The 25378-nt window shown below is 30.9% G+C and overlaps 1 protein-coding gene and 1 long non-coding RNA gene across 6 annotated transcripts in view; one reads left to right on the forward strand and one right to left on the reverse strand.

Moving 5' to 3' along the window:
• Srpk79D (Serine-arginine protein kinase at 79D) overlaps window positions 1-10928 on the reverse strand; it is a 35095-nt gene extending 24167 nt beyond the window's left edge. For all 4 annotated transcript variants that reach the window (XM_065504154.1, XM_065504156.1, XM_065504153.1 and 1 more), the window contains exon 1: window positions 9392-10928. In XM_065504154.1, the coding sequence (XP_065360226.1) occupies window positions 9392-10791 (1400 nt within the window). In that variant the 5' untranslated portion in view covers window positions 10792-10928. The remainder of the gene's footprint in view (window positions 1-9391) is intronic.
• Window positions 10929-17120: 6192 nt separating this feature from the next.
• LOC135955301 (uncharacterized) lies at window positions 17121-24607 on the forward strand. Of its 2 annotated transcripts, XR_010576292.1 has the most exons (4): window positions 17121-17536; window positions 17604-17684; window positions 17752-17969; window positions 24377-24607. It is a non-coding gene; the product is annotated as an uncharacterized LOC135955301 (long non-coding RNA). The 2 variants fall into 2 exon arrangements; XR_010576291.1 differs by having other exon boundaries at window positions 17121-17684.
• The last annotated feature ends 771 nt before the right edge of the window (window positions 24608-25378 follow it).

Consider the following 25378-nt stretch of genomic DNA (forward strand, 5'->3'; position numbering starts at 1 on the left):
TGTATAAAAAGCTTTTTCATACAAAAAAGCAAGGTTGGCTACAGTTACCGGTAAGCTAAAATTACCTCTAAAATACCTTTTCATCTCAACTACCGTTACCGCTAAGATAGCTTTACCGAAATAACTCCAATTACTATTACTAGTAAAATACCGATATAATCACAAATAACATTACATCTAAATACCGTTAGCGATATTCTATAAATAATTTAAATTATATAAATACTATTTATTCATAATTTAAATTATAATAATTTTATTAATTAATTCAGGATGAAATTGCCGTTACCGAAATAACAGCAAATACCGTTAAATCTAAGCTATCCTTACCGATGTAATTGTAATTACCGTTACCGATAAATACCATTTCCGAAATAATCCAAATTATGGTTACCTTTTTAACTTTTCGAATTGGTAGTCAACCTTGCAAAAATGCGAACATTTTCTTCCCAGACCCTTGTCTGCATCAGGCCCATGTATTTTTTCAAACGTTTATTAAAGGTATATTTAGACGGCAATACTGAGTATTAACAATTTTCAAATTTAAAATATTATTGAAATCAGTCGGTATTTCAAAAAATCGTTTCGAAAAAACATTTATTGTTTACACGATAGGTTAGGTTAGGTTACGTGGGTTGCTCGCAATTTAGCGAGTTCACTCGGAGGCCTTGTGGCCCATTGTGATATCCTTAGAAATACTATTCCCTTATGCTGAAAATTCGTACATAAAGTGAGAATAGTTTCCCTCCCTAATTTCGTTGACTATGTGATTCCTGTGATCCCCGTGGGAACCAACCGGTACTTCTAATAAATCTGATCATATTTACTAGTGACACATCTCTGAGACAGTCCAGATCATGGAAAAGAGCTCTACCAAGATGTAGTAGTCTATGCTCTTGTAAGGCTGGGCATTCACATAGAAGGTGCTGTAGTAGTCTATGCTCTTGTAAGGCTGGGCATTCACATAGAAGGTGCTGTACCGATTCCTCCTCCTCTTCATCTAAACAACTTCTACAGTAGCTATAACGAGGGTAACCCATACGTTCCGACATATGTCCAATCATACAGTGCCCAGTAATTATACCGGTAAGAAGCCTGATCGATAGTATTACAAATATTTTATTTCTTTGTTGATTGATATTTTTCTGAAAATTTTATTTTTATTTTATATTTTCTTGACATTTTTATTTGCCTTATTTGTTTTTATAAATACATACCCGACACATATCAAAATAAAAAGTTTTTGAATTGTTTTAAACAAATTTTCAATACCGACCGTAAATCAAAAAAATCATTTGTATTTTTTGAAAATCTAATACAAATTTTGTTTAGACGATGAAATTGTATTATGATACTTGAGTTTTTGACAAATATTAATACTCAGTATTGCCGTCTATAAATACCTTAAGTGAATTTTCAATAAAAATTTAGTTTGATAAAATAAAAATTTTAATAAGAATTTTTTTAATAAATTATATGTAAGTGCCCCTAAGGAAATGTTGTTAACTGACATGTATGCAAATACTCATTTATTTATGTATAAATTAGTTTTTGTTTTGCATTTAATCGTCATTTATTCAACAGCGTCATTTTGTATTTATTATTGTATCCATTGGTAACTATGTACGTCGTGTACTCGCTCGTACTCATGTACTCGCGTACATCGCTACAAACGCTGTGATTTCATCACAAGCTGGCCGCCAATTTTCGGTTTCATACCCGTATTCTCTCTCTCACATTTTACACCTGCCATCATTGTCCCCCCCTAATGTATTTACCGTTGGTGTTGTCCTTATCATCATCGTGGCTGTTGTTGTTGTTGTTGTTTTCAATGTCGTGTCGAATTTAGTGCCATTTTGGCTCGTTCTCGTACAGTGTAAAATTGTTAATATTTTTGTTTTTGTATTTAGAAATAGTTGTGATTTAAAAATAAAAAATACACAACAAAGATTTTGTAAAAGAAATCTGAAAATAAATATAAACAATCTTGCTCAAAATGTTGGTGTATATAGTCCACACAAAAATGTATCGTCATGCATAATTTATAATAGAGAAACGTCATTAACTTTGTTTTAAACACAAACGTGTTACCTAGGGTATACGGTCGTTGACGAATTATATGCTTTAAACACATAGACTGCAGCAGGCTACCGACCACAATGTGTCAAAATTAAAATACTCACGTTTATGTGAAGACGATTATTTTGACGCCATCATAGCTACACGACCACCATTGCCGCTGTAGCCAATTTAAGCTAATTTCTATTTTCGTAGGCGACAATGAACAATATCTATCGAAACGTCAAATTTCAATGTCAGCTGGTTACGATGTTGCTGTCGTTATCATTATAATTAAGTAGCAGGCTGCACAGCGATGATTGCTGCAACCGCATTTGTAGTCATATAACTGATATATGCTTTAAACACATAAACTTCAGCAGACTACATAGCTACACTACTACAAATGCCGTTGGTAGCAATCGTCGCCCTGTAGTCAGCTACATAATTATAATGAAAACGACAGCAACATCGTCACCTGTTGACACTGAAGTTTATATACATATTGTTCAGTGTCGCCTACGAAAATATAAATTAGCTTATGTTGGCTACTGTTATGGGATTCAACTACGGCCACGGCCTCAGCGTCAAATGTAGAACAAATCCAATGACGCCAAAACAAGTTCCTAATATAAAGAAAATCTATTTACCAAATGTCACAGATTTGTGACATGTAAGTTTATTACAATCTTTACATGGACGGATAATTGATTCAGGAAGTGATTATTAGTCGATTGATGGTTTTAGATATAAACTCGACAACTCGACAACTCGGCAACCTATGTATCGTTTAAACTAATAAAAATATAAATTTGATGCTTTTCGGAAATTCGAAACCAAAAAAACTATGCTAGACCAAAAATATGCAGAGGTTCTCATAAAGCAATTATATTTTATTTTAGTCCATCAAGTTGTTTTCTCGATCACTTCGTTTAATCTTTTTTTATTAGAAAACTAGTTGACCGCACGGCTTCGCCTGGTAGCATTTACTAATGTTCTTATTTATTTGAAATAAAATATCTAAATTTGTACTGCATACTTTAGGTAGCTTCTTTCATTACAGTTGACTGGACTCAAAAAAAAAATTTCAGAGTTTTACCCGGAATTCTTGAATTTTTTTTCTTTACAAACCATCTCCTGAAAATTTCGAATTGAATAAAAAGAAATCAGCCAAATCGCTTCAGCCGTTCTCACGTGATGCCATTACATACATGGACCATTTCATTTGTATATATATAGATGTAATGAAATAACAATATTCTTAAAGTTACAACTTCAAAACGTCAGAAATTGATTTTAAAATAGTTCTTTTATTTAAAAGATATACATATGTTTTACCTTTTAAACAGAAAACATTTTTTAAATATCGGTTAGAAAATGTTACGGACGTTTATTTTTCAAAAGACGCTCGTATCTCAATAAATTTTTTCTCTAACTTGTTCGCGAGGCAGTAAAATATTTGTTTCTTATTTTACTGAAAAAGCATACTAAAATAGCTTCGCAAAACATGTAAGTAAATAAAAATCGATTAAAATTTAAATGAGTTCTACGGATTTTTCATACCGAGCCATTTTCCGATTTCATACCGATTTTTACAAATCCTTATCTGTTTAAAATGTAAAACTCATTTCTTTCTAACAAAATAAACAAATTTAAAATTAATTTGGAAATAGGAACATATTTATTAAATATAGAAAAATATTCTTAAAACAAATTATAATTTTAATATATTAAGGTACTTCTAAGGATATTAATACTTAGAGAAAATAAGTACAATGATAACACAGGGCAACAAAATCGAAAAAATGTTGGAGGCTTTTTAAACCACTACTCAATTTTGATGTATTGTGGTTCCAATAGTACAAAAATGGTAAAATTTTTCAATTCTATGATAGATTTTTTTTAAAATTTTTTTTTTCTAAAATTGTGAATTTTTTCAAATGTTTCTCCACATAATTTATGATAACCAGGGAAACCGGAAATATGCTCTAAAAAAGTGTTTTAAGCGCTTTAAATATGCAGTAAAAACTTTAAAATATGCTCTTAAAATTTAAAAAATATGCTCTTAAAAAAACAAACTTTTACATAATTTTTAGCAAAAAATTATACTTTTATTTAAAAAAATCAATACAATTCATTTCTAAAAAAGTAAAGTAACATAAAATAAACAAAAATAACATGAACTAAAACAAGTATAACAAAAAATAAATACAACATAAAAACAATAAGCTATGTAAAGGCCTCAGAGGTATTTTTTGATGATTTTTTATGTAAATATAAAGTCACTTCTTCAATTAAGGTCATTATTGCAATAAATTACAAAATATTGACTTAAATTTTCAAATAAAAATCGTTGTCTATTGGATCTGAAAGCATTTTTATACATAGAAAATGTTCTTTCGACATCAACTGATGTTATAGGAGCAAATTTAAAAGACAATATGATGTTAACACTTAGAACGGTTAAGTTTAAATTAGAACTAAAATTTTAAATTTAGATGGCGCTATTATTAAAATAGTGGTTATTTTATATTAAAAAAAGCCATATATTTTTCAATTTTGAATTTTAAACAAAGGAAGTAAAAACCTGTAACAGCGAAAAATAAGTAAGACAAAATTTGTTTTTGATAAAGTCAAAATATGCTATTAAACAGTAAAATATGCTCTAAAACGCAAAAATATGACATAAATATGCTCTTAAAACAAATATATGCAAAAATATGCATTTAAGGGTAAAATATGCAAAAATATGCACTAACAAATCGATGCCAAAATTCTTAAATAGTTCTGAAACGTGTAAATATCTTATCCATGTGCTCATTAGACTCACCAGAAAAAACATGCATTTGCATATTTTGGTTTCCCTGATGATAACTCAAAATTCCGATATTATTGAAGTCAACTTAAAAATGTTCAAATTTATATAACCTTTAATCCGGTTACATATTGCATATTAATCGGCTCAGTAGTTTCGGAGTTATAATAACAAATTAAAGCTTCAATTTGTTATTATAACTCGGAAACTTCTGAGCCGATTAAAACGCAATATATAAAAAGATTAAAGGTTATGTAAATTTGAAGTTTACTATGTTCACTTCAATAATATCGGACAAACACTTTTTGAGTTATCATAAATTATGTGGAGAAACATCTAAAAAAAATTCACAACTTTAGAAAAAAAAAATTTAAAAAAAATTCTATCCATAGAATTGAAAAATTTTACCATTTTTGTACTTAGGTAACCATGATGCATCAAATCTATATAGTGGTTAGTGAAGCCTTTTTTTGCTGTTGACCTGTGTAATTATTTAAATTCGTTTATACATTCTTTAGAAATTAATAGACCTCGTATCTCTTAATTTATTTTTTAAATACCACTAATTATAAAATTCTTAAAAAACGTTGATAACCAAATACTTTTTTAAACACAGGCAAAATTCTATGAAAACATCTTATTCGAACAACTTTAAAGTTTTTGGCTAAATTTAATATTAAATAATTCCTATGATAATTCCCGGGAATGAACAGATTACTTTATTATTTCTCAGGAATGAAAAAAAATCCGGGAAATTAGGAATCTTAATTAAGTTCTATACCATGTCCAATTGGAACTTAGTAGAAATTTCCAATTGAATTTCAGTAATTTCTAATTATATTTCAAAAAATACAGACAATGAATTCAAAATTAGCGTTTTACACGAATCCCTTCAAAATTAAAAAAGTATTGTTGGAAATTCTTGAAAATCATAGGACAGTAGAAAAATAAATCACATCTTTAAATGTGAAACTAAGCGCTTGGAGACAGACAATCAATAGAAAGCAGTTACTAAATTGGATTAATAGACCGAACATTATTGAACAGAAAGGCGAGAATAAAAAGAAAACAAACCACATAATGCACCTACAATCAAATACTTAATGGCAACTGCAGCATGATTCTCTGGAAATGCACACACACGCATACACACTCACCAACACTAACCCAGAGAGAAAGACACATTTTCATTCAATCATCGCAAGGCAGGACCAAACAAATAGGAATAAAAAAATTTAAAGAATGTAAATAAGGACTGTGCACGAAAAGAATGGTGCGTATTGCTAGTTGTGAAAAATAATCAAATTCAAAATTATGGAATTAGTATGAAAAATGCATACATTTTTACAAAAATTAAACTTATTTTTTTTTTAATTTTTCTCAAAGCTAAAAAATCAATAACACGGTGCTACGATGGAAAAAACTTGGAAAGCAACCTAGCGTGGGTTATAGGGCTTGCTGAGTACATTACAAATTGTGTCAAAAAATTTCAAAAACACCCTCAAATTCAGAAGTTATTCTGAAAAAAACGTTTTCAGTGATGTTCGTCAACTTATCGATCTGTAACTCAGTCAGTTTTTGTCCGACTTTAAATTAGTTAACGGGTTTGGAAAGAAAACTGATTACGCTTTAAAATTACGTGCAGTTTTTTTTATACATCTGTAAGTTATAAGTATTGTTTTTCTTAAGAATATCTAAAAGAAAAACAAAATTTATCAACTTTTTTGATTTTAGTCGCTTATTTTGATATGAAAGTTTATAAAACTTTATACCAACATATATAGGAAATTTAGTTCTTAATAAAACATGGTTTTAATTATTCAAATCGGATTAAAATTGTAAAAGTTATTCAACTTTTAATTAACACCATTTTTAGTATTTTCTCCCCCAGCGCATATGAATAAAAAAAACAAAAAACTGTAGAAAAAAAATATTTGTAAAATTTTGAATTTACGAGGTAAATTTTTTCGAACTTTTTTCAAAAAAGTTTAATAACTTTTGCAAATATAAACCGATTTTAACAAATAATATCTCATTTTTTCCCATATAAACACTGTTGAAAAAAGAATAGGTTTTTATAGAAAAAATTAAAATAACTATTGTTAAATTTGAAAAATTATTAAAAAAATAAAAAATAAAGCGAAACTTTTTATAAAAACTTACGCAATTTTTTCGATATACATTTTATGAAAGCTTAATTCTTTGTCTATCCAAATTTGTTTATAATTTTGAAATCGGTTTAAAAATGTGTGAGTTAGAGGTACTAAAGTACTACGACCTACCCTAAAATAGTTTTTTCAAAATATCTCAATATTTTGAGGGTGTTTCAAAATCTTTGAAAACGGTTTTAGTATGTCCTCACCTAGGCCTACAACCCCCATTAGGTCGCTTTTCAAGTTCTGACAAAAAGTGTCAATTTCGAAGCAGAGTGTAATTAATAGGGGCGGACTTATATGCAAATCCATTTTTTCCGAACGTCCAAATATCATGTAGACTAATAATCTTTCCGAATTAGACATTTTGCTGTAAAAAGTCATCGATTTGTTAGCGCATATTTTATTATTATTTGTATGTATACTATCCCAATTTTTAATACAAATATTATTTTTGACGCCAATAAGCGGAGTTCACAATCTTGTGCAAATGGTCTTGCATCATTGCAAGACCATTGACCCTACCCTCCGTATAAACACTACATTAGATACATATTTTATTGTCACATATTGATGGTGGGTAACATGATTTGGCACAGCCGAATATCGTTAGCTTAGTACGCAAACGTAACAAATCCATTTTTGATTGAAATTAAGATTTTAATGCAGAAAAATAGTAAAACATAAGATACATATTTTGCAATAAAAAAAAATTTCGTTATTTTGTTTTTAACTGGTGATTTTTCAGTGATACGCAAAAGTGCTAAATCCACAAAAAAATAATAAGAAGAAAAGTGCTAAGTGCAGCAAAAAACATTGAATATGCTATTTAAATCTACTTTTTCAATACTATTTCCTATAATATATTGAAGATTAACATTTTTCGATGTAATCACTATAGTGTGGTTACACAATTCACTGTAAATAAAAAAATTAAATTTTGAAGAAATAATAATAAAAAACTAATTCATTTAAATTTTAATTTTGATGAAATAATAATAAAAAGCTAATTCATTTAAATTAATTTAAAACACAAGAGATAATTATACATTATATATTTGGTAATCGGTATTATAATATAATCTGTTAACAGATAATGTAGAAATTATGGATTGTGCTTATATTTTTAAAAACCACTCTACCAAACGATTATCATACATTTTATGACGATTTACCACACGAATAATTAATTTTTTATGTTTAATATTACAAAAATCAAAAGAGCTAAGTCCCTAAAAATGGCTTCAGTTTCTAAAGTCATTTCAATTATTTTATTTTTTTCAACTGATACTTAAAGCCAACAGATCATAGGAGAGAACTGCGTTAGATCTAAAGAATATTGAAAGCAAAAAAAGATAGAACGTTTTTTGTCTCTCCTGTAAAATTCAAAAAATGGGACTAGGCACGTTTGTGTTCTAAGCTAACGATATAACACTTTTACTTGTTTTCATTGTAAGGCTTTAATAACTTTATAAACTTACCCCCATACATATATATAAAAAATTTAAAATTTATCAAAGGTTTATAAATCAAATTTTGTATGGACATTTAGTTTTATAAACCTTTAATAAATTTAAAAATTGTTTATGCATATGGAGGTTAATCTTATAAAAATCCCATTCTGACTTTAGTATATTTTTTTACTTGTACAATGCCTCATATTTAAGTTAAATGTTTGGAAAATGGAAGATGAATTTATTGAGATATCCTTTGACAAGGAATGATTTTATATCCTGATGAAAAGCGGATTACTAGAAAGAAACTTTAAAATTTACGAATCATTTGCTTTAATATGAGATCAAAAATTATCAAATCTGACAAACAGTTCTACTTTGGCTAAACATATATACATGAATTTAAAATATGAACAAAATTCAGGAGAATTTTAAATTGTATATGTTTTCCAGGGCCCAATATTATTGAATTCAGAAGATAAAAGGTTCAATAATTAATTTTTTTTATCGAAATTTTCAGTTTCGTCCCATCTAAGTTTTTTTTTGGAAAAAATATCACCAATTCGTCAGGCTCTTACGCCTGCTTTCTATGCCATCAAGATAAGGACGGCAAACGAAAAGGAAAGTAGATATTATTTTTCGTGCACAGTCCTTACGTATTTACTTGGTATATAATATACATATGTAAGTATGTACATTATAATAATGTGATAATATTGTGCAATTAGAAAATCAAAAAGGAGATGGAAATTACCAATCCACTCACTCACATACGAGTACATACATATATACATACATAGACGTACTTATGTACATGTGAGCATAATAGATGCACAAAGTAAGACAAAGGAGCAAAGAGCAAGGACTAATACGAGTACTATTTAAGTAGTTGATGAAATGAGGATACTTACAGACTAACGTACGGTCCACGCAATGCAGGCATATCACGACGACGATTTAATGGGGGCGACAAGGATAATGACAAAAAATCCTGCTGTGCCTTATCCTCATCCACCAGACTGGATGGAGTGCTATAAATACGAGTTGTTGGCAAATAGCCAATTTGTTGAAGGAAGTCATCGCGATGCGATAGTTTTGTTGTCGACTGTGACGACGTCAGCGGTGCATATAAAGGCGAAGGCAAAAAGGGAACAGCTGAGTTGGCAGAGGCGACGGAATGTTTGACCGCGGACGATGAAATACCCATAAAATTGCCATGAAAACCACCGCCACTAACTAAATGATGATGTAGGGCCGAGTGGGTGGCATGATGGAGATGATTGTGATGTAAGTGTGAGGTATGCTGGGGATGGTAGTGGGCAAAGTGGGGAGTCTGTTGGGATTGTTGCTGTAAATGATGGTGATAGTGGTGGTGATGTGACGCAGTGGCTGGGAAGTGAGAAATATACGAGGGTGCCGATATGGCTGGTCCGCCTAAGGATGTTTGCGATTGACTGCTTACATGCCCAGAGGCTGTGGCTGTGGAGACAGCAATAATTTTATCATCAAAACTTCGGCGAAATGTAAAACCCTTAATACTTGGATAGTTGCGATGTGTCAGTGGTGAGGTGCCCAGATCGATCGATGCAGCAGGTCCCAACATCTTGATCGTATTCAAATAGTTCGTTCCTGAGCCGGTTTGTGCCTGCGTATTAACGGCCGTAGAGACAGCCATTGAAGTTAGCGTTCCACTGCCAACTGTATAAGAAGCCATTGAGACTCCGATGGAAGAATTTTGTAAGGGGCTCAATGTTTTCGTTTTGCCCGAGCCAACCATCATATTCAAGGCTGGCGATGTGCGTTCAGCATACAATAGTGGGCTACCGCTACCAGTGCCAGTAGCTGAAGCGCCATAAATGCAAGATGATGAAGCCAAACCATTCGTAAGATTCGCCGTTATGCCACCTATAATAGGACTGCAGCATCCTCCACTGCCGCTACCACTACCCGGAGTACAGCTGTTACTGCTGCCGTTATTATTGGTCATCGTGCAATTACTGGAGGTGGTTACAATGCTGGAGGCAAAAATTGCCAGAGATACAGCATTGGAGACCGGTGGTGGGGACAGTTGGGATAGAGAGGGAGTCGATGATATTATCGACGATATGCCACTATCACTGCTACATATAACTGAAGTGCCACCGCCTCCTACGCCTGTTCCTCCAACTGATGATGTGCCAATGCTTGTGTTGCCATAGCCCGTGCCCGATAAAGCGTTGTGGGTGGGTGACATCAAATGCGGTGAGGTGGATAATTTTGTTATGGAGGCTGTGGCTGGAGTCTCATGTAGAAATGTGGAGCCCAGTCCCATGCTGGAACTAGTAACGGCCACACTGCCATTAAATGCGCTAATACTGTTAACATTTTTATATGTGGTCTCCGGTAGACGGACTGCAGCAGCAGCTGCTGCTGCGGCCGCTGTAGTCCCACCTGCTATCGTACTCGAGGGTAAAACAGGTGCCAGTTTTGTTTTTTTGATTATAATAACCCCGTGCCCTGAGGAATTAGTTGATATTGTTGTTGTAGTTGTTGTTGTTATCGTTGTTGTTGTCACTAAATGCTTTTTAATTTTCCTCGAAATTATTTGTTTTGTTTTTATTTTAATTTTCGTATTTGTTTTTATATTGTCATGCCGAGACACGCGAAGAAACAAGAACAGATAGAGAGAGAGATTGTCCGATATTGTTCTCACATACTCATTTTAAATTAACCGTTATCTTTTTATTTATTTACCGTTTTCCACTCACTAAATCCACTCTGGTCGTGTTTCTTTTTTTGTTAAATTTTTACGCGAGACGAACCAAGGGATGTTAAATTTTTGGCTCATTGAAGTGTAAGGTTATTTGGATTTTTTATAATGGGTTTTTTGTGTTTTTGTTACCGTTACTTATAATATGGCAACGAACTTTTTTTGTTTAACCTCCTGCTCTAAAAAATGTTTGCATTTTTCCATTTTCTTCTTTGAAACTTGAAGGGTTTTTTCTTGCTACTCTTTCGATACTACGCAGCCATTTTTCAATTTTTATATACATATGTATATGTAAGTAAGTATAAGTATGTACTCGTACTATGTAAAAAACTTATAATAGATTTTTTTCACTTATTTTATAAAAATATAAAAAAATTATTATCTTATTTGAAAGAAAGAAGTTAAAACAAATTTATTGCACTTTGTGTTTTCGACAAAAATCAAATCCAATTTTCTTCTTGAAACTTCTTTATCTTTGTAGGCTTCTTTCTAGTGCATTTACTTCAAATAAATCATGAAAATTTTCACACGCATACTTTTTTCTTTATACATACAACTTTAATAATAAAAAAACACTCAAATTTATTGGATTTTATTTAACACTTTAATAACTTTTATAAAAAATCGATTATTTTTTTATTCTGCAGAACTGTGATAACATTTCAGTTTTTCACATTATTATTATAAAAGAAAAGAAAAAAGAGATTTTTTTTAATACATTTATTAAGTTGCTTTTTCCGACCGCAACGTTATGCATGTATTTTCTTAATCCGTACTTCTCGTTATGTGTAACATTTTCCAACTTCGTGTTTGGCGAAGTTACCGTTAGTTGAATCTATCTAATGTCCACTCTGTTTATTTGCGCATGCCAGTATCCAATGTTTTGAGTGAAAATTTCTCCGGTTGGGGTTAAGAGTTTAATAAACTCATAATATCTTTGATTTTATTATACAATGTACAAAACGACAACAACTGCAACTAATACTAAACAACGGTAAAAATAAACATAACAGTAAATGAACTGTCAAAAATTTAAAAAAAAAACAAATTCTTTTGTTTTTTTTATGCACGAAAATGTCAAAGGAAGAGTATGAGAAAGATATAGTAACATTTTTTAAGTATTTAACTCTGTTAGTGAGTTGATTTATTTGTAGAAAATAACAGTTTTTAAAGCATTGCCAGATTGAAATAAATAAAAAGTTAATAAATGTAATTTGTACGTACATATGTACGTTTCACATAAATTTATATTGAATTACAGCATATTATTTTCGGTGATTATTTTATTGTTATAATATATTGTTCATTTATATTTATTCTCCCTTTTTATACCCTTCACCTTTGTTATAAGGGTGTCCGTTTGTAATTTCTACATTTTTCATTTCCGACCCTATAAAGTATATATATTCTGGATCCTTATAGGTAGCGGAGTCGATTAAGCTCTCTGTCTGTCTGTCTGTCTGTCTGATGAAATTAATTTTCTGAAGACCCCAGATATCTTCGGGATCCAAATCTTCAATAATTTTGTCAGACATGCTTTCGAGAAGTTTGCTATTTAAAATCAGCAAAAGGGTCCACAAATGGCTAAGATATGAGGAAAAAACCAGGACAACCTCGATTTTTGACCTATATCTTGATTACTAAGTCATTAATATAGACAATATGGATATTTAATGATGGATACTTCAAAGACCTTTGCAATGACGTATATAAAACCATAGTAAGTTGGACCTACAATGGGTCAAAATCGGAAAAATATTTTTTAACCCGATTTTTTTTCACCAAAGGTTTTTTTCGCTAAATATTAAAAAACAAAAAAACCATAGTAAGTTGGACCTACAATGGGTTAAAATCGGAAAAAATATTTTTTAACCCGATTTTTTTTTTTACCAAAAGTTTTATTATCACCTCGACTTTCTGATATGAAACAGAAAATGTTACAAGTCCCAAAAAAGGACATATAAGATGCAAACGCACTTCTTCTTAGTTGTGATTATTTGTCATTATAAAAAAACTCCATTATCAGATTTCATAAACATTTCAAATAATGGATTTTAGAACGTTTTTTGTCTCTCCTGTAATATTTCTGAAAAGCTAACGAAACGATTAATATGTAAATTACAATTTTAAGAACAAAACACACTAATGAAGTCAAATTTATTGAAAGAAGGTATGTACTAAGTTTTTAATGAATCATTAGTAAGATTTAGCCTAAACTTATAGAATTATACGGAATTTAATGTTAATTTTTAATAGTTTCATTATGTGAAATTTATTCTGAAAAAGTTTTTAAGTAAACTCATCGTCCTCTACTATTTAGAATCATTGTAATTCTTAAAAATATTAATATAAAGAGGTTTGTATTGTGAATCAGCAGTTTAGGTTTCAAATCAGACCAATAATGTGTATACAATGAATATTAAAAATGCACAAAAACGTGAGATTTATTAATTTCAGTCCCAAATTTTAAAAACCGGTTAACCGAGTGATAAAAACCTGATAAACCGGTTAACCGAAAATCAACATTTTAAATTAACCGGTTCGCAAAAAACCGAGATTTCGAAGAAAAACCTGTTTTTCGGTTAACCGGTTTATAAACACTAAACGTTACTGAGTGAATGACTGATTAAACTTCGCCCAGCCCAACGGCAAAGGGTAATGAAATTTGAACTATTGGTTCCCTCTCCCTTTGTATATCCACTTAGTAGGCATGGAAATTCGAAGGTTTTTAAAAACGGGTAAATTCTGTAACCCTATATGGGCAATTCCACGAGAATTGCTACCACGACTGAAAAAACAAAAACCCTTGAAACTTTTTTCCATGTTGATTTGAATAGAAGAAAATAATAAAATGTTACTATGTGAAAGTATTTAGATCATATTAAATACAACATTTTTAAGACAAAAATAATAGTTCAACTGATTATATTTAATTTTTTAATGTTTTAGGTATGTTTTAGACTAAAATTGTGGCGAAAACAAGACTCCCAATTAGCTTGTAGTATGAAATGAATTTGACTCTGATTGTTTTTTTGCTATTCCTAAATTGTTGTGACAAACCTTTACTTCGTGTGGAGATGGCACGCTGGTGGTTGCACGACGCTAGCTCGCCGGATTGGGTAGGTTCTTTCCACAACGGTTTGGCCACATTTAAATTGTTCGTGCCAGGTTGAATCAATTAAAAATAAACACTCTCGAGTACACTAAGGAAATGAAATTCTTTTAGTCGGACGGACAAATGACAGCAATGACAGGCAATCTATGCGTTGGACTGATCTTATGAGTCTTTGAAGGAACAGGTGTTGTGACCTTCACGGGTTGCCCTCCCCTGGTATGACATTTTGCAGTCATCCTTGGCTCCTGTTCACCCGTATTAAAAATTCTAGGAACCCCTATATCAAACTTACCATTCACCACGATTCACACCATTACCTCTTTTCCTTTAGCCTTGCATGGTTAAATAATATGCATGAAATTTCAAATATTAATCTTAAATATAAACATTGATTTATTTAAACAAAAAGATAAATCTTAACAAAAATTATCAATTTACAAAAGTAATCATATGAACAAAATAATAATATACAAATTATCAAGATAATACAGACATTATAATATAAATATACTAATAATATTAACAATTTTTTTAAATATAAATTTATATGTAAATTAATATAAGTTTATAATTTCATTATTTAAATGTAATCAAGAAAAATTTATGATTTTATATTTATATAAAAAAATTATTATCAGATAAATATGAGATCTAGTTTAGTTAAGATTTGTTTATGATTTATATTATCATTATGGTTTTTAGATATTTTATTAATATTTTAGATTTAGTTTAATTCAGGTAATTTATTTAGTGATTTAGTTTTATTTATTTATCTGGTATTATTATTTATAAATGTAGTTATTAAGATTTTGTTTATTTAGTTTTATGTATTATGAGTTATAATTTATTTGTTTATGTATTTATTGATTTATGTATTTATTTAGTTATAGTTATTTATTTATTCACGTATTTATTAAGTTATTTATTTAGTTATTTTGTTATTTAGTTATATAATTATATAATTATTTATTAATTTAGTTATTAAGTTATTTAGCTATTTAGTTATTTATTTAGACTAGTTATTTATTTATTATTAAGTATATTAATATTTAAACATTATATCAAATATTTTAATAGCATATTTAAATCTATTGAAATATTTGTAATTTTATTTGAAATTTTCTTAGAATATTGAATTTTATAATATATTTAGATTTAGGTTATTAAAAATAATTAAGTATCTTCAACTCAACTAAACTAATTCGTGTAAAAAAAAAATTTTGTTCTTTTGTTATTTATTTAATTAGAAAAATATCTCAAATTTTGTTAATTTTATCATTACAATTCACGAATTAATTTAGTTACAGTTATTATTAGATCTATATAGTGAAAAATAAAAATAATTTGATAAATATGAATATATAACGTATTACATTAAGTTTGTTATATGATATGTATATGTATGTCGATATATTTTTGTACAAATATCTAGATATTCATATATATATACATAAGATTTAATATTTTTATATTTTTGAAATATTTCTTATTTTTTTTTTTATGTTTATTAGGAAGATAATTTAATTATAATGAATATATTAATAAATATTGTTATTTGGTTTGTAAATAAGGTTAAGTATTTAGTTTTATATATTTTTTTTTTTGGAATTCTTTTAAAATACACTACATATAACAATTAAACATTTACATAAAATACAGTAAATACATAACAGTTATTGATCACGTTATAGACGGTCATCAAATATGACATTCAAGGTCAATTAGGTCGTTACAATGTCAGCGGTTTCGTGTAACGGTCAATTTTTTATGCGCTTACCCAGTTCTTCTTCGTTTGTCGATTTGTGTATAACCAAGATAAAAAAACAGTATTCCCAGCCTTGGATTTATTTTGTGTCGTCTGTCTGTGCTTATGGCGAATTCATAAAAAGCTCCTTTATGTGTTGTTGTCTTTGCTACGCTAATATTTTTGGGCTTCAACTCTATGTGGCTCGGGGTCATTGATTACTACCTTTTTTAGGAAACACAAGATTATTCACTATGTATTTTATTTTTTTGTTTTGATTAGAATATTTGATCATATGCAAAGTAACAACATAATAATTAATATATAATTATTGAAATAATTATGATTAAAGAAAATGCTTGTTACATTGTATATGATTGTAACTAGTACACTTCACAAAACACAGAATCATTTGAAATTATTTGAGAATCTTTAAATTTTGTTCTTACCTTGTTCAATCTTGTTAAATATACTATAATAGTATGTCTAAATTACTTGTTTTTTTTTCTTTTAACTTTCGATTAGGGTAGAAATTTAAGTGTTATAAGATAACTAACTCAAGAAAAATTATTTTTAAATCTTTATACACTTGTGTTTTTTTTTTTTTTTAAGAACTTGGGCAAACACTTTAGCAAACACTTGGGCAAACACCACGCACTTTGCTACTTAACCTTGTAATGATTATTGCAAACTTGTAAAGTGCGTGTTGAAGCCTAGGTTAACGCTCATTCCCCACCTCCCCTTTGGTTTTTCATTTCCTATTGTTTCAAGAACACTTGTAGGTCATTACATGATTTTTGTAAGGTTGGTTATTGTGATTGATCACTTTTATTTCATCATGAAACGCCACTGCCCTCTATACGTCATTAATCTTTTGTATAGGTCTCATTAAATATGTCAATGAGAAAGTCAGACAAAGCGAATTAAAGATATAAATTCGCCTTGAATGTCAGGCAACAATGAAACATAAACAATAGTGTGTTGAGTTACGAACACAGCTGATTATTATTTGGTTTTTTATTTTAACAAATATTAAACTGAAAGTTTGCAAGTTTTATAGTGTTCCACTGGTTTTTTCAATTTAAATCCAGTAAAATAAATAATGGAAATGGAAAGTGGCGGGTACCACAAAAGTGCCACATTGTTCCAACTATGTGCTGATCACTATGGAAATGTTTTTTTATTTATTAAAAGAGGAGACGTTACCGTCACAAAGCCTGCTTTTGTTTCGAAGCCTGTGGAGAAACAAAAGTTGGGAACTAGACTAAGTTCGGGAACGTCTTGGTGTTCCATAATTATACATCATGTAAAAAAAAAATTAAACTAAAAAAGTTAAACTAGAATGATACCTTGAACTTGAAAAGCTTTTTAACATGAAATGTATATGTTTATGATATTTCAAGGTCGTCAACAAAAAACATAAACAAAAGGCTAACAGCAGATGATGAGTATAAAAGTGACTTTTAAATTTTAGTTAATTTGATCAATTAAAGTGTATATTTTATGTAATTGCAGTGTTATTGAACTAAAGAAAGAATATTTTGATTTTCTATTGAGTTTATAATAGAATATGGAAGAAGTTGAGTAACATTTATGGTAAGTCTTATAAAAGTTAATCGATTTTTATTTGTCCCTCATACCTAAATCATTCTAATGTTAATAGATGTTTGCCATATCTTCTACTGACTGCTTGGTTTGTGACGAAAGCTTGATTGAGGCCTACTTAGAGTATCGTGACAAATTAAAATATTATTTTACTTTTCCTTTTCAAATTTTCATACTCATTCATTTCTGAAATTCTTTCACAGGTATCTACCATTTCTGTACAGATGCGTACGTACGATTTATCATTATGGAATCCACTGGCAATTTAATGAAATGGTAAGTAAATTTTAAACCAAAAAAAAATCATAAATAATGTTTAAATTTATAAAGCTTTAAATTATGTATGTTAATTGTGATTGTTTAACCATTTCGTTAGGGTGTTTAATGTAGTCTAATTATTTGTATTGTATTTCTCGAATTGTACGATTTTTCGTTAATTTAATTCAATTACCAAATAACAAAGGAAATAATGTATTTTTCATTCATTTTGCAATCCCTACATTCATAAACAAATTATAGATGTAAAATATGTTTTAAAACAAAATTTCCATACAGAATTTGATTTTAAAACGTTATTAAAATTCAAAAATTGTTTATGAATAATGCTTCAAATATTTAAGAACAAGTAACAGATGAATAAAAACATATTTTAATTCAATTTATCTTAGATTTGAATTAACGAAAAATTGTATTATTCAAAGATTGAGTGAATTCTATTTTGATAACGCAAAATTGAGGATAAAGTTAAAATATTGGTTTTATGGAATGAATACTGATATTTTTAATGATTTAGTTATAATTTGATTGCAATCATACAAACACTTATACGGTCTTCTAAGTTTTAGAATATTCGATTTTGTGTGTTTGATAGAATTTTACAAGAAATATTTTTATTGATCATTATCATGAAATAGTGAGATTGGCAATAAGAGTTATTAAACATAGCTGTCGTAAATTTTGTGTTTATACCCTATACATTTATATATTCATTTATTTAATAGTAGAAGATAATTTTTTCTTTTAATTAATTTAGCTAATAAATTGGTATTTGGTTGTTTAGGTAGTATCATGTGAGGCATTTTATTTGGCTAACTCGAATAAATACCTAAGAATTTTCTCACCAAATCAAAACTAATACTTGTTAATATGGTTTTTTTTGATGTTGTAAGACAGGTCAGAAAAAATATATTCAGTATTATGAGAAATGTATTTGACGAAAAAAACTATATTTAAAAACCTTTAGTTTTCTTTTCCTTTTTCTTAAATTGTTGTAAAACGTTCTTAGGCTTGTTGCCTATAATTCTATTATATTGCCTTTAAATTACTGCCACTACTGCTTTAAATGTTGCGCATGTATAACTCCGATAAGTTGTCCTTTCAAATTCTCTATCTCATATTGACTTGCTCCAACTTTTCTTCTTATTCGGCATTTTAACCATGGTTTACAGAGTTTTGCATTTATCCCTTTTGCAAAGTTACTTTGTACAAAATTTTTGCGGTAAACCTCCTGTCCCTCTTTAAATGAAGTGTCCTTACTCCTTTTGTTATAGGATCTCACGTTCCGTTCATAAGCTTTGTGCACATTATCTTTTATTTTGTTGTGTATGATTTTGATCTGGTCTGGTTTAGGCAATATCAGTGTTTCACCATCTTCAATCGAATTTAGTTTCCTTAGGATTTCATAGGCGTCGGCGTGGGTAACCATATTGTAGCCAGTTAGGGCAAAATAAGGGGTAACTCCTGTGGACGCATGTATCGTTGATCGTAACGAGAGTTCGATTTTACTAAGATTCTCATCCCATCTGGATTGGTCACTTTGTAAAAAGCTTCTAATGCCACTGATGATAGATTGGTTGACTCTTTCGCTAGCGTTAGCTTGCGGAGAGTATATGGGACTTCTAATATGCTTTACACCAAACGTTTCCAATAATTCTTGAAAAGCACTAGAGGTAAATTGTTTACCATTATCAGAATGTACTTGCTCTGGAACGCCAAACTTATAAAAAATTTCTTCAGCTAAAAACTTATTCACTGCTTTAGTTGAAGCTTTAGGCAAAGCTTTTAGCAGTACAAATTTTGTTTTATGGTCTAAAACAATGAAAATGAAGGTATTCCCAGATTTGCTTCTTGGGTATGGGCCAAGGAAGTCAATATAAATTTTTTGGAATGGTCTTTGTGTCATTACTTCCTTTCCCATTTTAGGTCTTAGAATTTGTTTTGGGTGCTTGATTTCTTTGCACATTTCACAAGACTTAACAAGATTGTGCACATCTTTAACCATTGATGGCCAATAGAAATATTCTCTGATGTTGTACAATGTTTTGGCCACACCCCCATGTGAAGTGTTGTCTATGTGTGACTTTTTTAATATGTTTGTTGTTAACGTATCAGGCAACCATACTTTCCAACAATTTTCCTCGTTTTCTTCATCTCTATTAAACTTTACTTTTTTGTATACCACATTATCTTTTATTTTTATATCTGGTAATCTATCAACGTTTTGTTCTACGGTTTCTATTAGAGATAAGTAATCAGGATTTTTAAATTCTTCAGAGTTAAAATCAATTAAACCAATTTGTCCTACCGTTACTTCTTCTACTTCCAATCTAGATAGCATATCGGGCACAATATTTTTATTTCCTTTTCTGTGTTCAATATCGAACTTAAATCCCTGTAGTTTGAGACTCCATCTGGCTAGTCTTCCATTCAGGTCTTGTTGTTTCATTAGCCATTTGAGGCTCGAATGGTCTGTGATCACAGTAAAGTCCATTAATTCGACATACTGCCTAAATTTCTCGATCGCTAATACAACTGCAAGGCACTCTTTTTCAGTTGTCGAGTAATTTTTTTGGGCTGTGTTGAGTTTTCTAGAGAAATACTCTATTGGGTGTTCACCACCATCTTCATCTTTCTGGAAAAGCACAGCTCCTACTCCGACATTTGATGCGTCGCATTGAATGAAAAAGTGTTTGTTAAAATCTGGACTAGAAAGAATGGGACTAGATACCAAACGTTGTTTTAGTTCCTCGAACGACTTTAACGCTTCGGGTGTTAGAATGAATTTTGCTGATTTTTTGAGGGTGTCGGTCAATGGAGCAGTGATTGTAGAAAAATCATGCAGAAATCGACGATACCAGCCTACGGTTCCTAAGAATCTTCGGACTTCTTTAGGGTTCTTAGGTGGGCTCATGTTCATAATGGCCTCAATTTTACCATGATCGGGTTTCAACTTGCCTCCGCCGACTATGTAGCCTAAATATTTGAGTTCCTTGTGACAGAACTTGGATTTTTCCATATTTATGGTTAGACTAGCCGCAGATAACTTTTCTCCTACTATTTTAAGCATCTCCATGTGTTCTTTAAAGTTGGGCGAAACCACTAGGAGATCATCAAGGTAAACAAATATTCTATCTTTTAGCTCTGACGGTATTACCTTGTCCATAAGGCGACAAAGGCGTTGTGCGGCGTTGCACAAGCCGAAAGGCATTACCTTGAACTGGTAATGTGGTCTACCTTGGACAGTAAAAGCTGTCTTTGCTCTGCTAGATTCCTCCAACGGGATCTGCCAAAATGCATCCTTTAAGTCGATGGCCGATATATAATGTGTATCCCCGAGTCTAGCTAACAATCCATCAATATTTGGAAGGGGATAAGCGTCCTTCTTGGTCACTTTATTAAGTTCTCGTGCGTCTAAACACAAACGATTTTTGTTGGGCTTAATCACCAATGTGGTTCTGTTGTTCCAGTCTGCTTGTTTTGCGATTTCTATAACATCAAGCTCTAGCATCCGATCTAGCTCCGCGTAAGTGAGTTTTTGTACAGCTGGACTCACGGGGTAATAACGCATCTTTTTAGGTTGAGCTTCTCCAGTGTCTATGATGTGCGTTTCCAGTGTAGTTTTTCCTAAGCCGTATTTCGTGTAACATTTAAATGACAACTTCACTTGCTCTAAAATTTTTGATTCTTGGGCTGACAATGTGTGTACCTTATCATTGTTTAATGGTTCTATTTTGATTTCCTCAATTGTGGGACTTGCTAAACAAATTTTTATGCCAATATGTTGCCAAAAATCGTAACCTAATATGAGCTCTTGTTTCAGGTTAGGAATTAAATACAAAATGACGTTTTTATTTGCTGAACCGAATCCTACAGTAACTTTAACTTTACCTACTATACTGTGATCTGTACCATCTGCTGTTTTAATGGATGATTTAAAATCTAAGATTTTGCATTTCATTTTTCTCACATTTTCCAAGCAATTTTTGCCTAAGCAGCTAATAGAGGCTCCACTATCCATTAAGCCTTTGAGAGATACACCATTTATCACTACATCCATATACGGTCTGATGTCAATATCGGATTCTAGTGATGTTGTCGCAATTTCTTTTCTCTCAAACTTTCTTTTTATATACCTCTCACGTGTTTTCTCGATCTTCTTGCTTGTTTTATATTCAAAATCCTTAAATATTCTATCTCGCGTCTTATTATAATTCTCCAGACGTGCTTCGTAGGACAATAAGTAGTTTGGTTTTGTATTTGTGCTATTTGTTTTAGATTTGTCGGTTTCGGTTAGTTTGTGTATCGATGTTGGCATGTATTTTTCTGTTTCATGAACGTTTTTGTAATCTGTTGATGGTATTTGTGTTGTAGTGGTTTTTGGAATGATTTTTACTGGTTTGGTTCCGAACATGCCGCACCAGTCCTCACCATGTTCGCCTATTTGTTTCCCGAGCATTTCGGGCATTTGGGTGTGATGACATTTTCGAACCCACATTTGTAGCAAAAGAGGTTACGTTGCTCAGATTCGCATTCTACAAATGAGTGTCCGGGGGTCTTACAGTTCCAACAAATTAACTGTCTGGCTGGTGGTATATTCATTCTCAATGCCTCTATGTCAAATTCCGTATTTGGTTGGACTTCATTGAACTCAAGCTCATTTACTCTGCGAGTGTTGTACTGCCTATGGTTATTCCTTTTGCTTATGTTACGTTCAGCACGCCTGCACTCTTCCAGTAAATGGTCGAAGCTATTAATGGGAATTGGATAAATAAGTTGGTATATTCCGTCTTTTAAATTGTCTTTAACAATTCGGACAAGTTCATCTTCTCTTACTCCACGGCTGAGCTGGTTTTTCAAAGCAATAATCTCACCAATAAAAGCTTCTGAAGATTCGGAGGGATGTTGCCTGCGCTCCATTATACATCTCTGAATCTCAGAATCACTTTCAAACCGTCTGAATTTTTTGATCAAATGATGTTTGAGTTGAGCCCACTCACAAAAAGGGTTTTCACGACGAAAAGTCCAAAACCATTCGTATGCATTACCGGTCAAAAGGTGATGGAATCCTTTCAGGAGAGTTGCCATCGGACAATTATAGTCCACTTGCAGTGATTCGACTCTGAATACAAAATCCTCCACTGTGAAAGATTTCTTGCTGCCATCAAACTTTATACCCCACTTTTCCAATTCGATTGGTGCTGTCATTCTTGGATTAGGGTACATGTTAACATTAGGGAAAGTTTGTTGTCGTTGGTCTCTTACCTCAAATGGTCTTGATTGCGAATTGCAGAAAGGTCTTGGCGGCGGTTGTGAATTTGAATCATTTAGTGTACAAAAAGACATATTTCTTTCGGCCCTTATTACGTCCTGAACAATACGAGGTACAAGCTGGTGTAAAGTATCGGTTATTTGTCCTAAAACCTGTGCTTGAGATGCGCCGATCGATGCACTAACATAGTCTCTTAAAGTCAGACCATCATTGTTAATAACCGTTTCGTTTGCATCATCGATATTCTGGTTGAGTCTTAAATTTCGTTCCGTTTGGTTCGTATTAAATTGCTGCCGAATCTCTTGAGCTGCGACGCTAACATATTGTGGTGACGTTATGGTGTTATCAGTTCCAGGTGACGTTGTAATTTGATGTCCAGTGACGGGAATTTGCGGAAATGCCAGTGACATTAATGACGGTATAGCATTAGTAGTTGTTGTTGTTGCTGTTGTTGTTGTTGCTGTTGGATTACCTCCCGCGTTTGATTTTTTACCCTTAGGTCTCAAAATTCTGCCTTGTTCCATATTGAATTAATAGGTACTAAACTCAGGAAAATTTTACTCAATTTACGAAAACCGAAAAAGTCTAAAAGTCTTGCAAAAATTCTAGAAAAATCTAAAAACTAAGTTCCTATAGATTCTAACAAAACTATTTTATATAAAAGTGCAGTAAAAAAAATCAAAAAGAAAAATATTGTTTTGCTAAACATTTTTTTGTTTTAGTAAATAAACAAAAGAAACAAAAGACTTAAGAACCAAGTGTGAAACAAAAAGTTTGATTATAAATATATGAAAAGGAATAAAATTATAATTGGAAAAGTTTATAAATGTTATATAAGAATAATTTAATTAATTCTTATTAAGAGAATATTTAGGTTTAGAAAGAAAACTAGATAAATTATCTGTAGCAATCGTTTTTCAGTCAAATTTCGTAATGTTTAAGTTTTTCGTTTTAGTTATGTTAAACACCAAACAAAACAAATAACTACAGAACAAAATCAACAAAATAACAATAAACGTTTTAGAAAAAGTAATAGAAAAAATAATGTGTTAGTTTTTTTTTTATGTTTAATAATTAGTTTAGAATGAGTTATTGTTTATAAATAAATAATTTTCTTCTTTTTTCTTAATTTCAGGTTGGTTGATGTGAATCGATGATGATGATGCTGGTAGTTTTTTTATGTTTGGTGACTCTTGGGATCAGTTTATTTTTAAATTATTATTTCAGTTTTAAGAACATTTTTAAATAATATGAAATTAATCATAAGTTAAATGTTTAACTGTTTAATTTAAAAAAAATAGAAATTTTATTGGGATTTTCCTTTGGAAAATTAAATAAATTTTGTTTACATAGATTGAAAAGATAATGAGTGTTGTTTTCTTATTAGGTTTTGCTGTCATAAATAGAAATAAACAACTTTCACAGGACAATACAACAAAAAGAGAACTTTTCAAATCTCATCAAAATGAATTTATTAGAGTCGCAAATAAACTCAAGACATTTAGTCGTATGGTTTATGACTTACTCTTAAAAAAAACATTTAGAATTGAATTGATTAGCTCCTCAATATGTTAATGCTTACAAAATAAACGCCGCAACACAGGCATGGTGTTATAATATGACACCTTCCGGGACTTGCGTTAATTTAATAAACATTAATATATTGTGTAGTATGGCATTTTTTTTTAAAAAAATGCCCCACGTTGGGCGCCAAAATGTGACAAACCTTTACTTCGTGTGGAGATGGCACGCTGGTGGTTGCACGACGCTAGCTCGCCGGATTGGGTAGGTTCTTTCCACAACGGTTTGGCCACATTTAAATTGTTCGTGCCAGGTTGAATCAATTAAAAATAAACACTCTCGAGTACACTAAGGAAATGAAATTCTTTTAGTCGGACGGACAAATGACAGCAATGACAGGCAATCTATGCGTTGGACTGATCTTATGAGTCTTTGAAGGAACAGGTGTTGTGACCTTCACGGGTTGCCCTCCCCTGGTATGACATTTTGCAGTCATCCTTGGCTCCTGTTCACCCGTATTAAAAATTCTAGGAACCCCTATATCAAACTTACCATTCACCACGATTCACACCATTACCTCTTTTCCTTTAGCCTTGCATGGTTAAATAATATGCAT

Source organism: Calliphora vicina, chromosome 3 (assembly GCF_958450345.1).
Source record: "Calliphora vicina chromosome 3, idCalVici1.1, whole genome shotgun sequence".
NCBI classification, from domain to species: Eukaryota; Metazoa; Arthropoda; class Insecta; order Diptera; family Calliphoridae; genus Calliphora; species Calliphora vicina.